We start from the raw sequence: 27,130 nt of genomic DNA, 5'->3' as shown, positions 1-27,130 counted from the left end.
TCAGTCTGGTGGAGATAGTCTTCTGGTGGAGATAGTCTTCTGGTGGAAATAGTCTTCTGGTGGAGATAGTCTTCTGGTGGAAATAGTCTTCTGGTGGAAATAGTCTTCTGGTGGAAACAGTCTTCTGGTGGAAATAGTCTTCTGGTGGAAACAGTCTTCTGGTGGAAATAGTCTTCTGGTGGAAATAGTCTTCTGGTGGAAACAGTCTTCTGGTGGAAATAGTCTTCTGGTGGAAATAGTCTTCTGGTGGAAACAGTCTTCTGGTGGAAATAGTCGTCTGGTGGAAATAGTCTTCTGGTGGAAATAGTCTTCTGGTGGAGATAGTCTTCTGGTGGAGATAGTCTTCTGGTGGAAATAGTCTTCTGGTGGAGATAGTCTTCTGGTGGAAATAGTCTTCTGGTGGAGATAGTCTTCTGGTGGAGATAGTCTTCTGGTGGAGATAGTCTTCTGGTGGAAATAGTCTTCTGGTGGAGATAGTCTTCTGGTGGAGATAGTCTTCTGGTGGAGATAGTCTTCTGGTGGAGATAGTCTTCTGGTGGAGATAGTCTTCTGGTGGAGATAGTCTTCTGGTGGAGATAGTCTTCTGGTGGAAATAGTCTTCTGGTGGAGATAGTCTTCTGGTGGAGATAGTCTTCTGGTGGAGATAGTCTTCTGGTGGAAATAGTCTTCTGGTGGAGAAAGTCTTCTGGTGGAGAAAGTCTTCTGGTGGAGAAAGTCTTCTGGTGGAGATAGTCTTCTGGTGGAGATAGTCTTCTGGTGGAGAAAGTCTTCTGGTGGAGATAGTCTTCTGGTGGAGATAGTCTTCTGGTGGAGATAGTCTTCTGGTGGAGATAGTCTTCTGGTGGAAATAGTCTTCTGGTGGAGAAAGTCTTCTGGTGGAGATAGTCTTCTGGTGGAGATAGTCTTCTGGTGGAGAAAGTCTTCTGGTGGAGATAGTCTTCTGGTGGAGATAGTCTTCTGGTGGAGATAGTCTTCTGGTGGAGATAGTCTTCTGGTGGAGATAGTCTTCTGGTGGAAATAGTCTTCTGGTGGAGAAAGTCTTCTGGTGGAGAAAGTCTTCTGGTGGAGATAGTCTTCTGGTGGAGATAGTCTTCTGGTGGAGATAGTCTTCTGGTGGAGATAGTCTTCTGGTGGAGATAGTCTTCTGGTGGAGAAAGTCTTCTGGTGGAGAAAGTCTTCTGGTGGAGATAGTCTTCTGGTGGAGAAAGTCTTCTGGTGGAGATAGTCTTCTGGTGGAGAAAGTCTTCTGGTGGAGAAAGTCTTCTGGTGGAGAAAGTGTGTTTCCACCAGACTGACGTTGTTGCGGATAAAAAGCTGTGAGTTTGGGCTTAAGTTTTCATGTACCGAATGAAAAACATTTACATGAAAATCTGTCACAAATTAGATGGAAATCTTGCTACAGAGAAAGTAATTTTTTAAAGAAAGCATAAAGTGTTTATTCATATTATTACAAACTCTTGACATTACACTCCTGGTTGCATATGTATTTAAGCAATGTTAGACCTGTGCCTTTCATTCAGACACCTGAGATGAAAGCGTTATGATGAAATTGTCACCCCACATTAGATCCCCCACCGTGTGTGGAGCTCTCGCTGTGGTATAGCGCAAAGTCAAGCCGCAGGGGAGAGAGAGAGAGTGAGAGGGAGTAGGTGATATTGATCATAATAAGCATGGCAAATGACCTCCCAATTATTTTTTAGACGGGAGCCATATGACTTGGGAGGAAGCAGGCCTTTTCCATGAATGAGGAATGAGTGGGGCTCTGTGGGGACTTAATTATGCACCCGGTGTCCAGGGCCCCCCGATGTACTGAGTGATTGAATTGTATTTCTGATGGAACAATCCTCAACATCTTTAACTTAAAAGCAGAGCGCCATAAAACAAAACAAATTCCAACACGCCGAGCCCTCGTGATTAATGTCATTTAATATCCTTATGCAGGCCTAAGTGCTGTATTCCCGAGTGACCATGAGGCATGTCTGATTGACAGTGATCAAGAAAGTAGGGGTGTTAACCCCAATGTCATTGTCAATCTGGATATCCGTTATATCGCAACTGTGTAATTTTCCCACTGATGTATCGGCTAAATGATTCCTCCTCTCCTAGTTGAAATGGTGTGGTCGAAGATCAAGACCGTTAAATGTATGAATACTTTAGGGTCTACATGAAACGCACAACATTAATATCTAGTCACTTAAGCAAGAAAACACCACGTCCACATTGATTAAAGCACAAAATAAGAGCATACAATACACTAGTGTTGGCATTCCATGTTTGTCATGATATACTGGTTACGCTGGCCATAAAATGTCATGCTCTCTTCTGAAAGTCCCAAAGGTATATAATGAAAACTGTACATCAAGACAGAACATAACCAAAGGCCATTGTTGTTTCAGGAGCAGAAGAGTTGCCTCCCGAAGTATGTCTTGTAATTTACTGTACCTTATTGTATTGGTAGTGGGCTTGTTTTTGCTTCCACAGTTGCATGAGAGCAGAGCTACTTCTTTTTGTCTTCCATATGACAGGCTGTTTCTCACATTCTGAAGCCTCTAGCTCATCCTCTGTTAATTCCAGCAGGCCGTAAATAGGTTTCAATCCTCTCCTCCAGGGTGCGCTCTCCACCTCCCTGTCCCACCCGCTTCTTTTTAACACATTATTCTGATGTGAGACGGAAGATATCTAAAAACCTGACAGATTTGGACAGACTGAGTTTAATTGCAGTTTACTAACGTCACATATCCGTCTATCCGTCAGCACAGGCTAAAAAGGCGTCCTCTTAGGGGCATAGAGTGACTCGTGAAGTCAAGGAACAACTGGCAACCTATACATTTGAAAGCCATATTTTTCAGAATTTCTAAACTGTTGCCATAGCAATGCTTTTTATAGCCTGTGTCGAGACTCATTAAGACGCTTGAGTGGTGAATTTGGGGAATTGAAATATATTCAGAAGTTTTTTTTTGTTAAAATTTTTGTAGTCTAGAAACAGATTACATCTTGGTTGGTGAGGAACTCGGGTAGGCATTTGTGAAATGTATGTGTGAATGTAAAATGTGTGTCTGTATGAGTAGTGCTGACTGTGTGAGGTCACACCGCCATTTTAGAGCCTCAGGTCATTAAATGTAAACGAGTGCTTCGCAGAAGACATTTGGGATAGGCCTGCATTTTGATTTCAATAGTAAATTGTCAGAAGCAAACTACCTGTCAGGACAAGAATAGTATTTTTTAATCTATGTCAACTATTTCCATACTGAGTAAGTGCATCTGTCACGCCCTGACATTAGAGATCCTTTTTATGTCTCTATTTTGGTTTGGTCAGGGCGTGAGTTGGGGTGGGCATTCTATGTTTTGTGTTCTATGTTTTCTATTTCTGTGTGTTTGGCCGGGTGTGGTTCTCAATCAGAGGCAGCTGTCTATCGTTGTCTCTGATTGAGAATCATACTTGGGTAGCCTTTTCCCACCTGTGTTTTGTGGGTAATTATTTTCCGTGTGTGTTTGTGTGCACCTCGGTTGCGTCACGTTCTTTGCTGTTTACCTGTTTGGTTGTTTCGGTTTCACTTTCATTAAAAGATGTGGAACTACATGCACGCTGCGCCTTGGTCGATTTATGACAGGGAGTTTGAGGATAGCGAGCATGACAGCATCTGAGACCAAGAAGTACTGCAACCCGGATTCAGAAATGCCTTTGCTTTCCTGGGTCAGTGGTATTTATATGGCGCTTCTTGAGTATGTTATGGTGCGGCGGGTTGTGAGTTCCCGTCCCCGTCGGGGAGAAATTTCCACTCTATGACGTTTCTGACTAAGGCTTTACAATATGTATATTTCATCTAGACCTCACCAAACTCTCATATCAAATATCTAAAGAAGAGTCCAGTTTAGTCTTTTTAAATTGTAAACTTAAAAATGATTATAATACACATACAGTGGGGCAAAAAAGTATTTAGTCAGCCACCAATTGTGCAAGTTCTCCCACTTAAAAAGATGAGAGAGGCCTGTAATTTTCATCATATGTACACTTCAACTATGACAGACAAAATGAGAAAGAAAATCACATTGTAGGATTTTTAATGAATTTATTTGCAAATAAATTCATTAAAAATGAATGGAAAATAAGTATTTGGTCACCTACAAACAAGCAAGATTTCTGGCTCTCACAGACCTGTAACTTCTTCTTTAATAGGCTCCTCTGTCCTCCACTCGTTACCTGTATTAATGGCACCTGTTTGAACTTGTTATCAGTATAAAAGACACCTGTCCACAACCTCATACAGTCACACTCCAAACTCCACTATGGCCAAGACCAAAGAGCTGTCAAAGGACACCAGAAACAAAATTGTAGACCTGCACCAGGCTGGGAAGACTGAATCTGCAATAGGTAAGCAGCTTGGTTTGAAGAAATCAACTGTGGGAGCAATTATTAGGAAATGGAAGACATACAAGACCACTGATAATCTCCCTCGATCTGGGGCTCCACGCAAGATCTCACCCCGTGGGGTCAAAATGATCACAAGAACGGTGAGCAAAAATCCCAGAACCACACGGGGGGACCTAGTGAATGACCTGCAGAGAGCTGGGACCAAAGTAACAAAGCCTACCATCAGTAACACACTACGCCGCCAGGGACTCAAATCCTGCAGTGCCAGACGTGTCCCCCTGCTTAAGCCAGTACATGTCCAGGCCCGTCTGAAGTTTGCTAGAGAGCATTTGCATGATCCAGAAGAAGATTGGGAGAATGTCATATGGTCAGATGAAACCAAAATATAACTTTTTGGTAAAAACTCAACTCATCGTGTTTGGAGGACAAAGAATGCTGAGTTGCATCCAAAGAACACCATACCTACTGTGAAGCATGGGGGTGGAAACATCATGCTTTGGGGCTGTTTTTCTGCAAAGGGACCAGGACGACTGATCCGTGTAAAGAAAAGAATGAATGGGGCCATGTATCATGAGATTTTGAGTGAAAACCTCCTTCCATCAGCAAGGGCATTGAAGATGAAACGTGGCTGGGTCTTTCAGCATGACAATGATCCCAAACACACCGCCCGGGCAACGAAGGAGAGGCTTCGTAAGAAGCATTTCAAGGTCCTGGAGTGGCCTAGCCAGTCTCCAGATCTCAACCCCATAGAAAATCTTTGGAGGGAGTTGAAAGTCCGTGTTGCCCAGCAACAGCCCCAAAACATCACTGCTCTAGAGGAGATCTGCATGGAGGAATGGGCCAAAATACCAGCAACAGTGTGTGAAAACCTTGTGAAGACTTACAGAAAACGTTTGACCTCTGTCATTGCCAACAAAGGGTATATAACAAAGTATTGAGATTAAGTATTTGGTCAATAACAAAAGTTTTTTTCCACCATAATTTGCAAATAAATTCATTAAAAATCCTACAATGTGATTATCTGGATTTTTTTTTCTCATTTTGTCTGTCATAGTTGAAGTGTACCTATGATGAAAATTACAGGCCTCTCTCATCTTTTTAAGTGGGAGAACTTGCACAATTGGTGGCTGACTAAATACTTTTTTGCCCCACTGTAACTAGGGAGGGAGCAGCACCTCAGTCCTGGTCAGCACAGTCATCATCCAGCTATAAGCTGCTATGCCAAAATGTAACTCCTTCTCTGTATCCTCACTTGAGCTCAAATCAAATACGGTTTGACAAGTTGTTGAATACTGCCAATTATCAAGTCCCTGAATCATGTCAGCTTAAAAAGAGACTAACATCTCACTGAGTTTATTCACCACACCGTACGTGTATGTATTTGTCAATTTCCTACACAGTGTGCAATTTGTTTTCACGCAATCATTGCCAGAAATGATTAATCATGAATAATGCAGGATGCCATCTTTCAAATTAACCCCTCAGTGCTTGATTTGTACAGTTATATTTTTCCTTACCTCCCCATCCATAATACCCCCCTCTTTTTTCCATTGCCTTTTTAAATTATTCAAACGGTTGCGATAATCAAATGGAATGGATCCCATGGTTTCTGTATCATCTCTAATTCCTCCTGTTCATCGCCATCACACATCCGGCTGTCCTGAATTGTATCTGTGAGGCCTCCTCTCCAGAGTGTCTTTGTAGCAGCCTTAAGGAGGACGCAGTGCTTCTGGCCAAGAAAACACAGAGAGAGCAGTGGAACCAACTGATTCCTGCTGGCAGACAACGAGACTCAGGCAAGCAGGCAGCCACTAGAGGTTTGCCATATACTGTATGGGGGCTGCTGAGGGGATTCCCCCCTCCATCACAACCACCCCTCAGCATTGCAGCATTTTCTGCTTGCGTCAAATAAGCCAGCTTGAACTGCTTAATTATATTATGTAAGCCGCGAGATCAAGGAGCATATTGAGAGCTTCCTCTTAAGCGCATCAACGTGTGTGAGTATGTTTGTGTTGGGGGTGGTGGTGTAAAGAATGAGCAGTGGCCCTAGTTCTTGAGCACTTCATCTTATTATTTTCTTTCAACCGCCTCCAGACGGGGGCGTGCCAATCTCCCCTGATCAAACTCCCCTGATCTCTCTGAGAGAGAGCTTACTGGGGCTCAGTGTTTGCTCTGAGAGAGCGCCTCAGATGGAATGTTTACTATTTGATAACATGTCACATCAGGATCAAATTGTTGACAGGCACTTCCTACAGTTGTGTGAACAGGTTAGAATGGGAGTAAGCCTCAACAACCCATCGCAAGCATGCTTGACAAAACACGGGCAGAAGATGCTTGCTGGCACCAGTTTTGCAGCTTAGAAGGAGGAAATGTGTTTTTTGGGGGCACATTGCAGAGAATAATGTGTATTTTTATAAAAACCTTCACGGGATGAGTAACATCCTTGAGTGGCTGACATAACACCCTGAATAATTTCGAAACTATTTTGTGGTTCCCAAGGGTAGACCAAAAACTGGTGACGTGCTGAGTAAAAAACAGAAGATCGACAACGTGTCGGTTTAGTGCTGCAAGAGTTTTACCTTCCCCTTTAGCACTTTTCAAACAGTGGAATGTAAGGATTTGTTCTTGTTCAGCTTGAAACAACATGACTCTGCAACAGTAAGCCAACTTTGAACGTTCTGCAGTTTCCATTTGAAAACAACACAATGATCGAAAGGACGAACAGGCATTCTATTGGAATAAAAGTAAGGTGCACTTAGGCTTGGAAAATAGCAACATCTTACTTAAAACCTTTTCTCAATAGGGGGTGCTGTTTGCACTTTGTAATAATTTCGTTCCCAAATTAAACTGCCTCGTACTCAATTCTTGCTCGTACAATATGCATATTATTATTACTATTGGATAGAAAACACTCTCTAGTTTCTAAAACCGTTTGAATTATATCTGTGAGTAAAACAGAACTCGAGTTGGAGCAATTTTCCTATGAGGAAGTGAGAAATCTGAAATCTGCAGGCTGTTCTGAGGTCGGTTTATTAATTTGCATGTATTCTATTGGTTGAGATGCACTGCATACGCCTTCCCCTGGATGTCAGTAAATAGTGAGAATTGGAATGGAGTTGCTAGGCAGATCTGAGGCCTTATAAATGGGCTGGCAACGTGGTGTACTCTCTTTTTTCCCTTCGCCATGACGCAAGACAGACCTCAGGATGGCGTTCTAGAAAGCTCCCGTTATAGCCCTTAGATATATCCGGCTCTGATTTTATTCGATATAGGTGTTAAAGACATCATAATGTTGTTATTTTAAACCGAGTTATATCAGTTTATATCAGTATATTGCGATTTTTGGGTATTTATTTGTGCTGTGTTCTAGGGAGTTGGGCACGTCTGGCCCACATGGCTAATGTTTACTGCTAATTCCAAAGTTGAAGGCGACAATCTACAACCGAGCAACGATTCTTTTGGAAAAAGGACAACTTGCCCAAGATTCTGATGGGAGCTCATCAGAAAGTATGAACTATTTATGATGTTAATTCGTTGTTCTGTTGAAAAATGTAAAACTCATATTCCGCCATTAATTTCGGTGCGGTCTCGCTTTAACGCACGCTGTATGTCGTAGTAACGTTAATTTTAAAAATCTAACACAGCGATTGCATTAAGAACTAATGTATCTTTCATTTGCTGTCCAACCTGTATTTTTTAGTCAAGTTTAAATTTAGTTACTGATTAGATTAGGTGCCTCTCCCAAGATTTCTCCCGACATATTGTTGGCAGCTTGGCTACTATTCTCATTGTATAACCACGATTTGTGCCGCTAAATATGCACATTTTCGAACAAACTCTATATGTATTGTGTAATATGATGTTATAGGACTGTCATCTGAAGAAGTTTGAGAAGGTTAGTGAAAAAATTAATATCTTTTGCTGGTTTATTCGTTATCGTTATTGTTGGCTTGAATCAATGCTGTTGTGTGGTTGGCTATTGTAGTAAGCTAATATAATGCTATATTGTGTTTTCGCTGTAAAACACTTAAAAAATCTGAAATATTGGCTGGATTCACAAGATCTTTGTCTTTCATTTGCTGTACGCTGTGTATTTTTCAGAAATGTTTTATGATGAGTATTTAGGTAATTCACGTTGGTCTCTGTAGTTATTCTAGTTGCTTTGGTGAGAGTTGTGATGGTGGCTGCAATGGTAAACTATGATTTATACCTGAAATATGCACATTTTTCTAACAAAACATATGCTATACAATAAATATGTTATGAAGTTGTTTCTTGGTTAGTGGCTATTTATATCTTTATTTGGTCGAAATTGTGATAGCTACCTATGCAGGAAAAAAATGGTGGAAAAAAAAAAGTTGTGTCTTTTGCTATCGTGGTTAGCTAATAGATTTACATATTGTGTCTTCCCTGTAAAACATTTTAAAAATCAGAAATGATGGCTGTATTCACAAGATGTGTATCTTTCATCTGGTGTCTTGGACTTGTGATTTAATGATATTTAGATGCTAGTATTTACTTGTGACGCTATGCTAGGCTATGCTAGTCAGCTTTTTTACTGATGGGGGTGCTCCCGGATCCGGGATTGTGTGCAAGTAGAAGATAACTGGACTGCTATTTTCACAATCTGGTGCAGAACACTATTAATTAACATTGGACAACAGTAAAGGTACATAATTTTAAAAAACATTGGATGTATTGGGCCAAATAAACCAAATTGGATTAGATCACATAAACCAAATTGGTCATCTTATTCGATTGACTAGATTGTAATCTATTAAATTATTTATCAAAAACTTGAGTATGTAGAATTCTAACTGTAGTGATACCAGTGGAGTTTACTATTCTATAGAAACGTTGACTGTATGGAGCTAAAGGATAAACATCAAATTATAAATACCCCTGGGCCCAGTTTTTCTGAACTTTTGATCTACATAAGAATGATCCAAAGGTTCATTATGTTAAATTGACTGCAGTATAGGTCAGTTTTTATTTTAACCTTCATCTAACTAGGCAAGTCAGTTAAGAACAATTCTTAATTTCAATGACGGCCTACCGGGGAACAGTGGGTTAACTGCCTTGTTCAGAACGACAGATTTCTACCTTGTCAGCTCAGGAATTCAATCCAGCAACCTTTTGGTTACTGGCCCAACGCTCTAACCACTAGGCTACCTGCCGTGGTTAGAGAGTGTCAAATAAATGTGTCAAATAAATTAATGTAATTACTCATAAGTGATATGCAGGTTCTATTCTTTTTGATCAAGATACCTTTATTCATGTAATTTACTAATTTCTATTTCCCTATGACAGTGTAGAAGTAATACCATAACCTGTCCCGTAGATGGAGTAGGCCTGTTCAAAGCACTGAAAATCTGGATTCTATGATTTTGATATTGAGGTATCTGGACCAGAATGCTGCTATCCGGTTATTTTCTGAAGAAGAAAAAAAACAGCCTTATCGATCTGATCCTGTATTTAAAAAAACAGGATTACAGAATTAGTGTTTTGAAAAACTGAGCCCCACAGGCATGTGCTCTTGAACTCAGCTCTCAGCAATTTGCTGTGATTGGGTTGTGGTTAACAGGCGGTGAAGAAACCTTGCACTTTTTACAGTCTGCAGTAGTGAGAACTTCAGTCACATTAGACACCTCTTAAAGAGCTCTTAGGGGTACATTAACCACGCTGCCAGCAGTGGCACAAAAGACTCCCTGACATTTCTTCGTTTTCACACTTGGCTAGGAGATCATACATTTGGCAGGGTTGAATTAAGTAGGTTTAATCCTACTGCATAGAAGTGCACTTTGATCAAGATTCATTATCAGTGATCTACAAAGTCTGAAGGAATATTACAAAGGTATAAGCATTAAGTTTACTGTTATATAATCAGTTAAAGGATTTGATAGATCATTGACAGTATGGCAGTGTGCTGAAAAAACAATACTTTTTATGCTACATAGGCTATTCCTTTTGGTACACTTAAATTATGCCTTATGCATTGTAAAACCATTGCATCAAAATTATAAACCCCTTTATAATTTTAAACACAAGGTAATTGAAATAACCCTAATCACATATATGCAGTGCACTGGGCTCAAACTGAATTTGAAAGTAGCTGATTAAGCTTGTCTGGTGCAATGGAATAGTTCCAAAAATGCAAACCCCACCCATCTGGCATTGTAGGGACAGGCTTAAGCAAGCGCTCATCCCAGGTCTGATGCGGTAAGGGTCAAATTTGTTATTGTTTCCATAATTGCCACGGTGTTCATTTAAAGTAGCAGACAAAACTGCTCTGGAAGAAAATGTGTGATGCGAGGAAAATGCAAGCTGTTTAAAAATAAACGCAAGGAATGGTTGATGTATTCACAGGAACTGTGGGTCCTACAAGTTGGCTGCACAATAATTACATCTCCCGGAGATCACAGGGAAAACGTTTTTTAAATGAAAAGCCGGCAAGGCAAGAGTTACATTGGGTGTTGCGGGTCTCTCTCGAAAACACAGAATAATTGCAATATCTCTCCAGCATACAGACAGATCATGTGGAACCACTTGTCATGTTGTGTTCCTGCTGCCATGTGTTGTGTTTTCTGGGGGTGGGGGGTAATGGAATTAAATGTTTCTATTCACACGACTAGAGGGTAAGGCATTCAACCCCAACTGAATGAAAACATTAAGCTGGCAGAAACCTTGGTAGGTCTACCACCTCAAGGATTTGCTAAAGTTAGTCGCCATGGTAGCGGAATCAACCACTGTGTATTTGCTCTACAGAGGGCAGTCAAATAAGTTGTAGAGAATTGCAGAATTGTAATTGTTCGCTGTTTCAACCCAAGGAAGGACACAAGCGGTAGTTATGGGCAAGTATTCACACAGCATCTCAGAATAGGAGGGTTGATCTAGGATCGGTCCCCCCTGCTTACCATTTTGATTTAAAAGGCAAAAGCACTCCTACTCCGAGACACTTTGTGATTACAGACCCAACATGATGTCGGAGAGAGGAGATGTGCCTTAAAATGAAAGGTTTGCTGATCTTACTTTGAATGTGTAACGGTGGTTGGTAGCCACAATCTGGTTTATCAAGAGGATTATAAAAGCTTTATGGGACAATCATCAACATTTGAAATGCATTTCCAAAATACATACTTACGTGAGTCATTCAGATAACAAAAACTCCAGTGAAATAATTTACATTCTGGTGTATTCAATGCGGTAAAAGTTTCTGATAGTGGTTTCCCACTGGGCACATACTGGTTGAATCAAGGTTGTTTCTACATCATTTCAATGAAATGATGTTGAACCAACTTGGAATAGATGTTGAATTGACGTCTGTGCCCAGTGGGTTATGAAGTTGTACTCAATATAGCCTGAGAAGTGGAGGATTGACTCCATTTCTGTGTTCCATTGTGCTTTTATGTCACTCTCTACCTGAGGAAATACCACTACGTATTGTAAAATATATATGTTTTTAAACAAATTGTGTTGGCCGAGCACACAGTCCTATGACTGGTAACTTGCATTTAAATAAAACAATATTGACCAAAACATTTGGCTGATGAGGTTTGTCAGCAGTGAGTGTATTGTGTAATTTACCATGGCCTTTGAAATGTTTGACTTATACGTATATTGATTTGTTCACTCACATGTTTGAGGTAATTGCTTGATTTTACAACGTTACATTCATGGGCCCGTGTTCACCGAGTTGGTGTTTGCAACGTAGGACACTACTTTGTTTATCTAGTATTTATTTTGTCTATCATGTATTGGACCCTTGGTAACAATTTAAGTTGCTCTTACAATAGTGTAGTTGCACTGTAGTTACTCTTGTAGCAATATTGTATTAAATCCTTAAGTCTATTGACCCCCAGTGCATCAATCTAAGTACCAGAAAACAATACATCTGCATTCAAATCCATCAGTTTAAGCTAGAGATATCTGCATGAGCTGCGTCTCAATCCACCACATCCCCAAAATCGGTCTTCTCGAGACCTACAAACTACATACCACTATATGGAAAGATGAGACTCTCACGGACACGATGGTGTTCTCAGTTTTGCTCTACGACCACCACAAGCTCCACGGGACTCGTCTGAAGTCGGTACCACCGATGTGCCAACTTCTGGCTGTAGCATCCAAACTGTTTAGGCTACAAACTAATATGATCCCACAATGGAAAGGGGAGATTCTCCATTTTTCTCAACAACCCCCGCAAGTGTCACAGGATTCGTCTGAATGTAACCAGTACTGGTTACACATTTTCTATGGAAGTATGGAGGTAGTTCTTTGCCAACAAAAAAAAGGCATTAAATATGTGTCCCAAAAAACTTTCTTATCTCTCCTTGATATAAAAGAGACACTTCAAAATCGTATTCCTTATGATTTATTTTTTGATTGAATAACACAAAGTCAAAACAGACAATGTATTTCTATGGGCATTGGTAGTAACAGCAAAATTCTATATTTTATTTTGATACCTACAGGGGTTTTAAAAATTCTAAATCAAATAGCTAAATGATCCATGCTGTGACCATCTTAAAACAATTCCATATGTTAGCTTATTAGCTTGAAATGGTAATTCAATCATGTTAATGAATATAAACTGATTGTTGCTATTTGAATACATCCATTAACACATGTATTGAACTAAAAGCATTTACTCAACAGGACGAACTCGCCGAATTTCAGGAAACAATTCATGTTTACTTTAAGTAGGTTATGTTCCCCCTCGTCATAACGCAACTAGGGTTTCAAACAAAGACCCTTGACCTGTACAGTCCATGCAGTCATTTTTTTATTATCAGACAGCCGCAAACAGCCCTCCACCATTTCCTCAAGGCTTTCATCTCAACGCCCAATTCCTTAATGCACAAAAATGAAATTCACCCAGGTTTTTAAAAGGGCCAATTAGGAGTTTCCAAAGTGCTTACGAAGTAATTTCTGTGGTTTACTACTGATGAGTGTCCGGGGATATCTCCTATCAGTTAAGATGAGTTTGTTAGCCACAGACCTGAGCGGGTTGGCGAAATGCGCTGGGACAGGCTTTATTCTCTGCGCCGTTTCTTTTCCTTTTTCCTCGCCATCCCACACTTAATTGGCCATTATCTATTGGTAAGCCCTCCCATCCCGGCTTAAACCTCAAGTAGCAACCACTTCCAGCTTCAACAGACAGGTGTAAGACAGCTTTAAAGGGAAAATCAATTCAAAAACTATCTTTTGGTATTTTTTCCATTAGTCCACTGTTGATACAGTCACAAAATGTTTTGCATGTCAGAAAGGCAAGATATTGGACTTTCAAGAAGTAAAGTGTCACCAGCCATATCATCTGGCCGGTGACCATTTTGTTTGTCTATTTTGAGTTACTGTCCAGCTAAAAAATAAAACAATAAGCCTAAACCTGACATCTCTGGATTTTCCTCCCAGAGCTGAACTTCTAGCTTGTCTTGTTGTTTTCCTCCAAAGTATCCAGCAGGCCCTTATCCAGACATACAAAGTTAGCAGCACCTGCAAATGAGGCTATGTCTGTGGACAGATCCTTACAGCTTTTACTTAGCCCTGGGAAATGATGCTTGTTGTTGTGTAACCTCTCTCAGAGCTAAGAAGAAGGGAGACCTATCTGCAGGCTAGTTTGTCAACATGCTGACTTTTCTTGGCACAGGAAAGGTGATTTGGAACTCTCTGCACCACATGTGTTCTCCTCCACCCGTAATGGAAAAAACAGAGTCATTATTATCTAATTAGCCAGACTAATGACACGGTAGAGAAAGCCACGAGGCCAAGACATCAGTCTCCTTCATGCTGTCCTGTATCTCAGTAAGGCTGCTTGGTAGACTCTATGTTAGAAAAATGTTGCTTTCAAAACCTCCTCTCAAATACCACCAATTTACCATCAAATCATTCATTATACTAAATACTTACAATTCTAGATTTTAGGGATGATCTGGTCTTTAAAGTCCATTTTTACTCTATTTCCTTAAATGCGTACGTAGTAATTATCCCCTGAACCTAATTACTCACACATAGCAACACAAAATGGACCACTTACTGTGGAACCTTGATTTCCAGGCTTCCTCACAATAGTTCCAATTAAGTAGCCGAAAACTATACTTGAAACTGTGGTAGCGTGAGTCTCTGCCCGGTAGTGTGAACTAGTGCTGCACAAATGTTTTTCTACTGTTATTCTTATATTATATAGTTATCACCCAGTAACTACTGTAGAGATATAATCAAAGGGGTGACATATTACTTGCAGATAGATACTCAGTTATTGGGTTATTAACACTTTAAGTTAATATCTTAGGGAATTTTGTATTCTTACTACTGTATTTTGAAATGTCCTTATAATAGCCATTCAAATTTCTCATGCACCAGAACTACTTGTTACGGCTATCGTCATATTCTTCCTCCTCCTCGGACGAGGAGAGGCGAGACGGATCGGACCAATACGCAGAGTGGTTAGTGTTCATAATGATTTATTAAAACGAAACTGAATACTGAATTACAAAACAAATAAACGAAGTGCATAAACCGATACAGTACCGTGTGGTGCAACAAACACAGACACGGAAACAAACACCCACAAAACACACGTGAAACCCAGGCTGCCTAAGTATGATTCTCAATCAGGGACAACGATTGACAGCTGTCTCTGATTGAGAATCATACCCGGCCGAACACAAACATCCCAACATAGAAAATCAAACATAGACAAACCCACCCAACTCACGCCCTGACCAACTAAATAAATACAAGAAAAAGGAAAACAGGTCAGGAACGTGACACTACGTGACTGTGCTTATTTTGGGTGCTGGAGATGGCACACACCTTAAAGCGAACTGTCAGAAGCTATTAGAGTGAATTAAAGGGTCAGTGCAAGGCTAAATGGAGGGTTAGAACTGACATGTCCTTGGTTAGCACAAGCCAATGTGTTCAAGTCAAAACAATGTCAGCCACTTTAATTAGGCACGCAGTAGGCGTCCAAATGGACAGCAGCAGTAACCACCCATTAATTTGAACTACCAGGTGCTACCCTTCACCTTTAACGCTGCCCAGCAATTAATGTCATGGAGAATAAGAACAGGTTGGCAAGAACAAGAGGACCATATTTTTACCGCCACTCAATATACTTGTGTAACATAGCTTCTGACGTGATCTGTTGATACTTTATACAGTTGCTTAACCCAGTGGTTCCCAAACTGTGGGGCGCGCCCAGGGGTCAGCAGGGTTTCCACTTACTCTTGAAAGTTATAATAGTATAATAATAGTATATTTATGCTGCAGTAGTTTATGTGTTGGGTGGCTAGGGTCAGTCTGTTATATCTGGAGTATTTCTCCTGTCTTATCCGGTGTCCTGTGTGAATTTAAGTATGCTCTCTCTCTAATTCTCTTTCTTTCTCTCTTTCTCTCTCTCGGAGGACTTGAGCCCAAGGACCATGCCTCAGGACTACCTGCCTGATGACTCCTTGCTGTCCCCAGTCCACCTGGCCGTGCAGCTGCTCCAGTTTCAACTGTTCTGCCTATGGAACCCTGACCTGTTCACCAGACGTGCTACCTGTCCCAGACCTGCTGTTTTCAACTCTCTAGAGACAGCAGGAGCGGTAGAGATACTCTGAATGATCGGCTATGAAAAGCCAACTGACATTTACTCCTGAGGTGCTGACCTGTTGCACCCTCGACAACCACTGTGATTATTATTATTTGACCCTGCTGGTCGTCTATGAACATTTGAACATCTTGGCCATGTTCTGTTATAATCTCCACCCAGCACAGCCAGAAGAGGACTGGCCACCCCTCATAGCCTGGTTCCTCTCTAGGTTTCTTCCTAGGTTCTGGCCTTTCTAGGGAGTTTTTCCTAGCCACCGTGCTTCTACGCCTGTATTGCTTGCTGTTTGGGTTTTTAGGCTGGGTTTCTGTACAGCACTTTGAGATATCAGCTGATGTAAGAAGGGCTTTATAAATACATTTGATTTGATTTCATGCACAAGGTGCAATTTCGAAATTGGGTAGTGCAAACGTTAGAGAGAAATGTATAACTTGTCAGAAATGTCCAGATCAACTAGCCCATGTCAGCCAAAGTTTTTTAGATAGGTTTTTTAGCCTATACATTTTATTATAATGTTTCAGCCACTCAAATATCACATGAATACACATTAGACATGGCAAAATGTATATAATTGCAAGAAAATTAACTTTAAAACTGCAAAATGTTCTCTCCACCAGCAAGAGGGGTGTGAACAGTGCGTGTCATGAACAGTGCTTGTGGCGCGCCAATGCTGGAAAGGGGGCCTGAGTGAAAACGTTTGGGAACCCCTGTCTTAACCATGTGCACATCCAGGGTTATTGAACAAATATGAACTTGTACTGTAAGGTGCGTCCCTATACTGTAAATGTAAAAGGTAATCATATGTGACCGACCGGATCGATTCAGGCTTATGTAACAAAATTTGAAATTGTGTGGATAAAGCAGAGACTCAGAGCTAGAAAATAGTATATCATACACTACAGTTGAGGAACAATGGGAAAGTAATTCTGCTTTGAATGTTGATAAACTTGTAACCTCACTTTTGAGAAATGGCCTTTGAGTGTTTTGGTACACCTATTGGAAAGCTCTTCTTTGTCTACACCCATTCAACATCGTTCACACCCTCTTAAGCTTTAGCCCTACCCATCTCTTTAAGGGTTGATCCGAGCGTTCTGTCCTAACAACAGCAGTCAAGCACCCAAGCTAACTGGCTAACTTTGGCTAGCTTGCTAGCTACTTCCAGACACAAATGAGCAAACAGCTCACTCTGACCATTTAACTAATCCTAACATAGCTGGTTAGACTGTTTTTATGTTATCCAGAGCGTTGGTGACTGCAACTGTGCTGCTGGCAACAATTTATGCTTTTTTGACAACGTTTACTGACATTGGCCATATTCAATGGGTGTTGAGCCTTTGTAAATTTGTCAGTTATTCTGCACTCTGGCACACTCAGACGAGAGTGCTCTGAAATCGGGGTAGATAGCCAGAGCGAATTTACCAGCTACGTCTATCAACAGTTGTCACAGTGACATCGTTGACATTCTATTGAAATGGTTACTTGCATAGTGGAGTCTTTTGTTAAGACATGTATCTAGCTAGCTAATCAATTAACCATAATCCCAACTCATGACGTTACTACCCTGCATGAATCTGCAGGTAGCTAACCAACCAGGTTCAATGTTAGCTAGCTAACATTAGGCTATAACTAGCAAAGAAAATGTCTCTGAGATACGAATAATATTACTACACAGATCATACACTTAACGTTAGCTAGCGAGCGAGCATTTTGATAAAAAAACAAGTTTACGCTAAAATGTCTCTCCTGTCTCTCCTCCTACCCCTAGTTTCCTGAAACGAGTCACATATAGTCTTGTGATGGAAATCTCTGATGAGAATATTCAACAGTAGCCTGGGGGAGTACCATGCAGAGTACTCCCCTTTGGAGACACTGGCACCTCTCAAGGTTGACTTTAACCTGAGAACCCTATTGCCACTGTTGCCCGCAGGGTTGATATGGACTAAAACCAGAGCTTCAAGCCTCCTAAATTACTAAATGCACTGCAAAAAGTGTTTTAGAAACACATTCAGATTGCATATAGAAGCCTAGGTGCCTAATTCCCAAGCTGACAAATTCTAATCCACTCAAAGTGAAATGTTACTCTATTATTGCCTCATTATGATTATATAGCTAATGTGCAAGTGTTAGTGTTGAAATAGGCGGAAGCTTGAATCAGGTCCAAAATCCTATATTCCAGGACTTCTATAGTAGGACTTAGATAACATAGAAGAGATGGACAAAGGATAAATCATATTTTCTGTAGAAAATGAGAAAAAGACAGCATTTACTGTTTCTGCATTAAACTGTTGCCAGAAATTGCAAGAGAAAACCCTGATGCCTCTTCACTGTTTGTTTCTATAGCAACCACATGACAAAAATGGGACAAGATGCACAAAAAGAGCAGAAACACAAATAATAAAATAAATATAAATAAACATAAGCTTGACTGACAGCAACAGAATAATCAAGCTACTTTTCAAGGTATAATTATTTTAACAATGATAGGATTTATTTCCCCATAGAATCTAAGACAGAGAAAAAACAGCAATTTCAAACTACGACATTACACAACCCAGGAAAATTGACTCCAGGAAAATCCAGTGCAGTAGTTGAGAATGTAAACAGACAAGCGGATAACCATCAAAGTGATTTCTCGAAAGGAGATCAGAACAATGTGCACCTGCTATTCATGCATTGAACCCTCTTCATTCTACGCATCAATACGTTACAAGTATACTTGTACAAATACCTCCTAATTCTCAAAGTGTGTTTGTTAAAACTTTTTTCTTGTTCTTGCCCTCCAAGTGGAGCCATAAGCAGAATATGTTCATACTTCACTGTTTCTTTCCACAGAGCCTCACAGTACGATACATTTACAAATCATACCTGTGTTTCAGGTTTACGGGGTTCAAGCGTATCTCACACAAAACACTTGGTTGTGAGATCATTTGGGCAGCCATAAATTGACTGATACTAGCTGTCACGCCCTGGCCTTAGTTATCTTTGTTTTCTTTATTATTTTAGTTAGGTCAGGGTGTGACATGGGGGATGTATGTGTTTTGTATTGTCTAGGGGTTTTGTATGTTTATGGGGCAGTGTCTAGTCTAGGTGTATGTATGTCGATGGTTGCCTAGATTGGTTCTCAATTAGAGACAGCTGTCTATCGTTGTCTCTGATTGGGAACCATATTTAGGCAGCCATATTCATTAGGTAGTTCGTGGGTTATTGTCTATGTCAGTTGCCTGTGTCTGCACTGTTTAGCTTTAGCGTCACGTTCGTCGGTTTGTTGTTTTGTTTAGTTTGTCAAGTGTTCTTCGTTTCGTGTCATTAAACATAGTATGTATTCACTTCACGCTGCGCCTTGGTCCTCCTCTCTTCCACAATGTTACGACGAGCGTGACTCTATCATATAAAATAAAAAAGGATATGCTGTTGCAGGTAACAAGGTATAATTCCTGAAATGTGACTATAGAATAAAAACATGTAATTGTTATTTTTATTACATTTTTCTGTGTATCATACTCCAGTTTGCCAATTTTCAATCGAAAATAGCAGGTACATGCTCTTGGTTACCATGAGGGTCATGTATCCCATGTATTTCCTTTATCCCACCTCAGCACATTCAGGAGCACAATCCCCTATGTCTACCTTTGATAGGCCACTCCTATTCTGAACGCCTCAGTGTTTCTAAACGTACAATTCCTAATGAGACAAATTGCCAAGACCAGGATCAAGAAATCCATTACCCAACATGCACGGTTCCGCGAGTGGGCCATTGCAGTTCCCACTATTTGCCTTACTTTGGAGAGTGGGAGAGGGCAGATTAGGGCTGGGACAGAGAAGTGGCTGTGTGTCTGGTTGAGGAGAGCGAGAACCACAGGGAAAGCTAGTACACATCCTGAAACCAAACCTCCCCGGGACTCATTACAACAAAGTAGCTACACAGACAAATCAGGATAGAGACGATTTCAACTACTGTATTTTTGTGATAGCGGTACACTCCAAGATAGTTTAATATGTTGGCTGGAACATGGGGAGAAGCCAGAACACAAAGACAATGGCAAGGACATTGTTGTTCACGCAGCTATACAGGTAGTGATAGAGTGAATTTACTTGATTTAGGGACTTACATTCCTGATTTTAGTTAATTATTTAGGATAATGAAGGATGTCAAATTTCTCTCCAGTGGGCTCACATGCACTTCACTGTCCCTAATTGGTTGGTAATAAGCGTGTAATTAGTTCCCGATACACAGGCCCTATATCTTGGGGATTTTAAATATCATTCTACACGAATTCATGCGTGACAAATTAACTAATTGTTTTGGGATTTTAGGGCATCCCAAAATGCAAGATGTCACGTGTGTTATCCCGCAAATTTGACCTGAATTTTAAACAAAGCACTTTCATGGCAACATGATCTCACACCCACTGCTTTTTATGAGCACTTTTCTACACTCAAATACTAGAGTCTGCAGGCTCTGGATGGGCATCACAGCCTAGTCCCGGGCATATAACTATGACAGATAATAAACTAATTAGATTTAGACACTAGCATTCAGTTTAATTGATTCAGATTGTCTCGAGTATACATTTTCATTGAGGCTGGCATAATTAATTGTGACCAATTTTTACTGATCAAACATAATTCTGTTGTATTAAATTAATTTAGTAAGGGTCCAGATTATGGGAAATAAATGCACAGTCTTACTTAAATCTCCAAAAGGACTTAGTTTTAATGAATCTCTTGACTGTTGCCAATTAATTTGATTAGATTGAAACAGAAATTACAGCTGGCAAACATTCACATGACGACAACACCATATCAGCATTCAATCAACAGCTCAATGAAACATAATTAGGATCGAGGCCAGGGAGAAAATCGGCTTACACATCAAGGTCTATGGACTTTGTCCTCGCTTCTCTACAAATGATGACAATCAATAAGGGGAGTGTCTAGTTTCCCTGAACAGGAAGTTGTACCAACTCCTTGCAATGTACCACGTTCATTTTCAGTTTCCTCAAATTGATATATTTATATTGATTTCCATTGTTATTCATGCTGTCAGATTTTGTATCCGAAGACCCTCATGTATACTTAGAACCACACCTTGGGCTCTAATCCGTATTGCAGAAGTTCAGCGCAATAGCGTGTTTGAAATTTAAAGGCAATGTTCCCACTGTAGCGGAGACTACATTCACCGTAAACGCTGCATATATCGGCTCAATGGGAAATGACCTTTACATTTCAGCGATACATATTGAATAGAGCCTCTTGAGTTTGAGCTCCAAGGAATTCCATTACTAGAGTGATAATGGTGGATCCAAATCTTTTCAATAGAGCTGTAGTATATATTTTAAAGTCTTTGCCTCTTGTTCCCCTGAAAACTGTAAGTGGGGTTTTCTTTGTACACGTTGATTAAAAGGAACTTGAGAAAGCCTCACTCTTGTTCCTTCTGTGAAAGTACAACTATTGGGCCTACGTCCGCCTTCGTAAACAGCAGTACGTTTTTCCAATAGCTATGTCCCAAGAAACAGCTGTCATCATTCCACTTTTAATAGCTAAACTAGTCTTGTTCATGAAGTTTTCTCAAATAAAATGCAACACAATTTGCATTCTAGGAGAAAGTGCTTGGCTCTTTAAATTTCAGCCCAGGCCCCAGGGCTGCCCTGGATCCAAGACAGCTTCTTTCAGTTTGAAGGAAGAGCACTTCTGACATCTGGAATGTTTAAGCAGTCACCAGCGAGAAGCACTTTTTAAGAAAAACAAGATGGCTCTGAGACGGCAACGGTTGGCAATACTTGAGCACAGCTGCGGATGTCATCAGACTTTGCTTTTGGGTTGGAAAAAAGAGCACACATCGTTTCTGACAGTCTTGAAAGATTACTGACATGTGCATGTTCTGCCCACGAAGAGACTGGGCCTTGGAGACACAGAAGTCCCATCAGCAACACTCCGATTTAGTGGCACTCACAAGAACTCCCTGAGGACAACAACTTCAAATAGAAGAGAAATTAGAGGAGACCAACTCCATTTGAAGACAAACAAATTGTGAGATATCTAGGATATGCTGCTGGTATTATACCGATTAGGATCAAACCCATAGATATCTCATGATTTGTTTGTCTTCAAATGGAGTTGGTCTCCTCTAATTTCTCATCTATTTGAGTCACCATCAGTGGACTTTTCCAGAACCTTTTACAAGTTCCAGTACTCTTCTTTGGGTCTGGCTTGAGAGATTCTTCTAATGGAATGTCCTTCTCCTATAAACCTGCATTCCAGTCAGACAAACCAGCCTGTCTTTGTCTGTCATTGTCATCTGAACTGAACTAAAATAAAGATCGCAACCTCTTCTCCTGATTTCAACCATCAACTTAATTTATAATCTATTAGAGATGTGCATACCAACCGCATAAGAGTGCAGGCTCACGTGGCACGTTTAAAAGCCACAGAGACAACGCAACATTACAGTATACGTCATATATTATTTCAGTATAGCTTGAGTCCACATATACTGTATATAGCACAACATGGAGAGTAGATGCGGAGAGGTGAAGAGAAGAAAGGAGAGGAAAATAGAATGACCAAGGAGAGGAAGACAGACCCGAGGTGTGGTGTGGCATGTAACAGTGCCACAGTACCTGGCGTAATTAGGGGACAGGTGTGCTGGCGGAGCCCATCCATCCAAAGACAAGTGACCCACACTGGGGCCTCCTTCCAGCTCCTTAGCATAGCTCTGGGAGCCTCTGGGTCCCCTGCCATGGCTATCACAGCCTGGCCCTGTGGGTGAACAAATGGGCCGAGTCAAGACGAAGTGGATACTCTGCTGCAGATATGTGACACTATTGCCAGCAGCATACCATCCTGCATCCCACTGCTGGCTTGCTTCTGAAGCTAAGCAGGGTTGGTCCTGGTCAGTCTCTAGACGGGAGACCAGATGCTGCTGGAAGCGGTGTTGGAGGGCTAGTAAGAGGCACCCTTTCCTCTGGTCTAAGAAAATATCCCAATGCCCCAGGTCAGTGATTGGGGAGATTGCCCTGTGTAGGGTGCTGTCTTTCAGATGGAACATTAAAAGAGTGTCCTGAATCTCTGTGTCCTGAGTCTCTGTGGTCACTAAAGATCCCATGGCACTTATTGGAAGAGTAGTGGTGTTAACCCTGGTGTCCTGGATAAATTCCCAATCTGGCCCACATACCATCGCGTTCACCTAATCATCCCCAGCTTACAATTGGCTCATTCATCCCCCTTCCTCTCCCCTGTAACTATTCCCCAGGTTGTTGCTGTAAATGAGAATGTGTTCTCAGTCAACTTACCTGGTAAAATAAGGGATAAATAAAAATGTGTCCTGAGGCATAAAATAACCATGGGTGCTTATATATGGAAAAGGAACAAGGTTCATTCTCACTACTGGGAAGTGGGGTCCCAAGATCACAGTTGCAACTTAGTGTCAGTTATACTGTAGGTAACATTAGCGCAGAGATTGGCATGGTAGAGACTGTTCTCTCTCTGTGGTCTTAATTAAAGCTCTGCTGGACGAGTTAGTCTAGTTTGAGTGACCGTATTCATGCAGCGCCACATAGCACTCTGCACTCACTCATAGGCAGAGCCATTGAGCAGTCCAGCAGCTGTTTCAACGCGCGATGAGAGCGAGTGCAAATTGTAGAGAGATTTAAATTATAAATGGAATATTATTGTTTTTGGAGGGTGGTGCTGTTGCTTATTTTGTGTTGCTACTCAGTGATGATCTTTCATCTTGGTAGTGTCTGGCCTGTAGTGTCTGCGTGAAATGCTCTGGCTTTTGCCTTTTGTTAATGCCCCTGACATTTTTCTCTAGCATGCATTTTTACGAGAATGGCTGGACATTAGCATTGTAGCACTCGATGTGCTGTGCGATGATATGTTTTTACCATCGGAGGTTTGATAGAGCTATGACGCCAGAGGATTGTTAGAGTGCCAGAGAAGAGCAAGGACTAAAAACAACGATGAAGGAGAATGTTAAATGTTCTATTTGAGGGTGTACTAAATAGAATTAAGAATTAGAGTACTAGACTGGACATGAACCTACTTTTGATGGGATTAAGGTCAGCCGTTTTGGTCAGGGAGTTGGTCAACCATGGTTTGACAGTGCTGTGATAAGATATTGTGTAAAATAATGAATTTGAAGAATTTATCTGCACTGTGTGTTTGCTATCTAGCTAGCCAGCCAGCCCATTTTAGAGAAATGATTCCATTAATTATTCAAATCAACTGCCAATATACCAACATTCCATTCAAACAATGCAGTCTATTCACAGCCATACACTGGCTCAAATCAGTTGATGATGGGACTTAGACAAGTTGTAAATGCAACAAGTACTGATATTTTATCATATAATAGCACTCACAACTTTCCAAGAAAATAACACATTTAGACATTTATGTTCTGTTTACATATATTTTAGAGCCGATTTATAGAGAAAATTTGTATAAAACCTGTATAAACTGTATTTATAATTATGTGACATTATTTAATTGTATTACACAATTGTATTACATCCAGAGTAGAGAGAGAGAGAGGGAGAGAGAGCACTTAATTGTGTGGTGAGCACTACCAGCCACCCTGTTCTTCCCTCAAGTCATTATGTAACTCTATCATGACACCATTATTCTCCATTCACCTTCCCATTTATACAATCTCAGAAAAATATATATTTGAGCTTTTATCAGCCCTGTGCTTCTACAATCCTGGATGCTCCGTCGCCTAGGCAACCAAATTCCCCACCACCAGTATTAATGCCTCAAGCTGGAACTGTTACAATATTACTTCACTTATATTCTTTATTTCCTTTTTAAAAATTAATATACCAAAGTGTTTTCCTGCATGTGCAGTGCACAATGCTGGGACATTATGAAATATTAGACTGTTTTATTTAATTAATGAGTGATATTGTTCTAATGTTACAATAATAATAATAAATATATTTTATATAGAGCTTTTCATGACAAGTAGAATCTCAAAGTCACTTTAAAAACGAAGTAAAATGTAGGGATCTGGATGTGGGCAACCTAGACAGAACAGAGTAGATAGGGACAACTTTGTTCATAAGTAAAGTCACAGGTAACATCCTAATGCTTCCACACTCCCGTGCTCTAATTAAGGCCGTACTGTGACAGTCTGGTGGTCCCTAGAGACTAGGCAGGAAAACAACAAGCTATAACAACACCACATGGCCTCTACCAAAGCCCCAAAGCCATCAGGACAACATGCACTCACCTAGAAGAACGTTATTTTGAAAGTGTAGCTTAAAATGGCTTCTGACAAGATAAGATTAGTTCTACAAGTGGGAAGTTAGTTGTGCATTGCCGTTGAGTCGGCTAAAGTGCCTTTGCTTGTGAAGAAGTCCCAGAAAAGCTGTGCATTTGAAGAGGGGACATATTTGAGATATCCAGCCATGTGTCGCTGTTGTCACAAGGTATCAAAAGGGATTAATTTGATAAGCCTCGCCTGCACAATTGTTTTTTTGTGGGAAATGAAGGTGTTAGTAGAATGCTTGATAGCACGATGCACTATAAAAAATACATCTATAAAAAAGCATGTTGCACTATATGAAAATCTTGCAAAAATCACTATTCCTTTATGTCTTTCAAGTACATTTTTTCAAATGATCGATTCTGAGACTGGCAGTTCAGTTGCCGGGATATCATTCTATTGAGGTAATATTGTTTTGGCTGGAGGGAGAAAAATACTTTGATAACGTCTTGCTCAATAACAGACATACAATATTATTACCAATTCCTGACAGAAGAGCAATCAATACATATACTTGAGTTGATTTGATTATTTGGTGTGAGTCAACAGTCAAGAGTCTACGGGGAGACATTTTTAAAATCATCATCCTCACTTTGGCCTTGATACACTGACTCCCCACTCAGCTCAGCTCAAGGACTCTTCCAAACCGCAGTCTGACATTCTCATGAAGCTTTGGATCATTGTGGACACTCCTGTCAGTTTAGCGATACCTCTGGAAAACAAAGTTCTTTGTGTTGATGAAAGACACTGTTAATTGAGCTCGTTAGACACCCTCCGGTTAAAAAGTACACCGCGATCTTGGCTTTAATTGACTTTATTGCAGCGTCTGTGGGAATCAGCTGGATATTGCTTAATTTCTTGGAGAGTTCATATAACAATTTTATGGTCATATTTTGTTCCTCATACAACCTCTGACAATTTGATTAAAAAAAATCCCCCTGAAATGCATTAAGGAACAAACAGTGCAGTTTAATCTAAATAAATTGCCCCCAGTTGGAGGCAATAATAATGGAACGCAATAAGCAATAAGCTGCTGTCTCAAAATAAAATGAAGGAGGTAAATATCCTGTTGGCTCCACGCTTGACTTCGCTTGCATCAGGAGACATGGGATTTGCCCAGCCTACCAAAAAGCATTAAACTTGATTTAACACCATTAATAGGAGTAGTAATACGAGAGTGTAGCACCCACTGAGGAGAAGTAGTTCCCTTGTTACTTTCTGGAAACCTAATTTTGTGACAGCAGGGTTTTATTTTGTCAGATGACAGGCCTAATGACGGTCTCTGTGTCCAAGTGTCGTACAATAACATGTCAACCGCTACACAGGGATGACACGGCGTTATCTCTGAGAAGCTCATAGCCATGATCTTGTCTAATTATGTGTGTTACTATACACACAAACAGCCCCTCTCACAGCCTGTTCCATTAACAAGCAACAGAATTGGGATGCTCTCGTGTACTTTGAACTATGTGGCACATTTAGCTATTAGCGCAATTAGGCAAGGCTGGCATAGTTTAACCACCACTTGCTATTTTGTTTTGTATTAAAGGCTGTTTTCTGTTTCTTTGCTCTGCAGACTTGAGGATTTAAAAACTCTCATTAGAATTTGCACTTTCAGCTGCAACTCTGAGGTTTAAACTGAACAAAAATAAGCTATATATAAACTCAGAAAAAAAAGAAACGTCCTCTCACTGTCAACTGCATTATTTTCAGCAAACTTAACATGTGTAAATATTTGTTTGACCATAACAAGATTCAACAACTGAGACATAAATTGAACAAGTTCCACAGACATGTGACTAACAAAAATGGAATAATGTGTCCCTGAACAAAGGGGGGGGGTTCAAAATGAAAAGTAACAGTCAGTATCTGGTGTGGCCACCAGCTGCATTAAGTACTG

At 40.5% G+C, this 27,130-nt stretch overlaps 1 protein-coding gene across 1 annotated transcript; it reads right to left on the bottom strand.

The window, feature by feature from the left end:
- LOC120061582 (RNA-binding protein 12B-like) lies at nt 1-22,703 on the bottom strand. The gene is made up of 2 exons (XM_039011490.1): nt 22,583-22,703; nt 1-1,229 (listed from the first exon to the last, which is right to left on the bottom strand). The coding sequence occupies exons 1-2, from the start codon at nt 22,701-22,703 to the stop codon at nt 1-3; spliced, it is 1,350 nt and encodes a 449-aa protein (XP_038867418.1).
- Nucleotides 22,704-27,130: the final 4,427 nt, after the last annotated feature.

The sequence above is a fragment of the Salvelinus namaycush genome, chromosome 16 (assembly GCF_016432855.1).
Source record: "Salvelinus namaycush isolate Seneca chromosome 16, SaNama_1.0, whole genome shotgun sequence".
NCBI lineage: Eukaryota > Metazoa > Chordata > Actinopteri > Salmoniformes > Salmonidae > Salvelinus > Salvelinus namaycush.
Note: the sequence above shows the minus strand (reverse complement) of the source record. Positions and strands in the feature narration are given on the sequence as shown.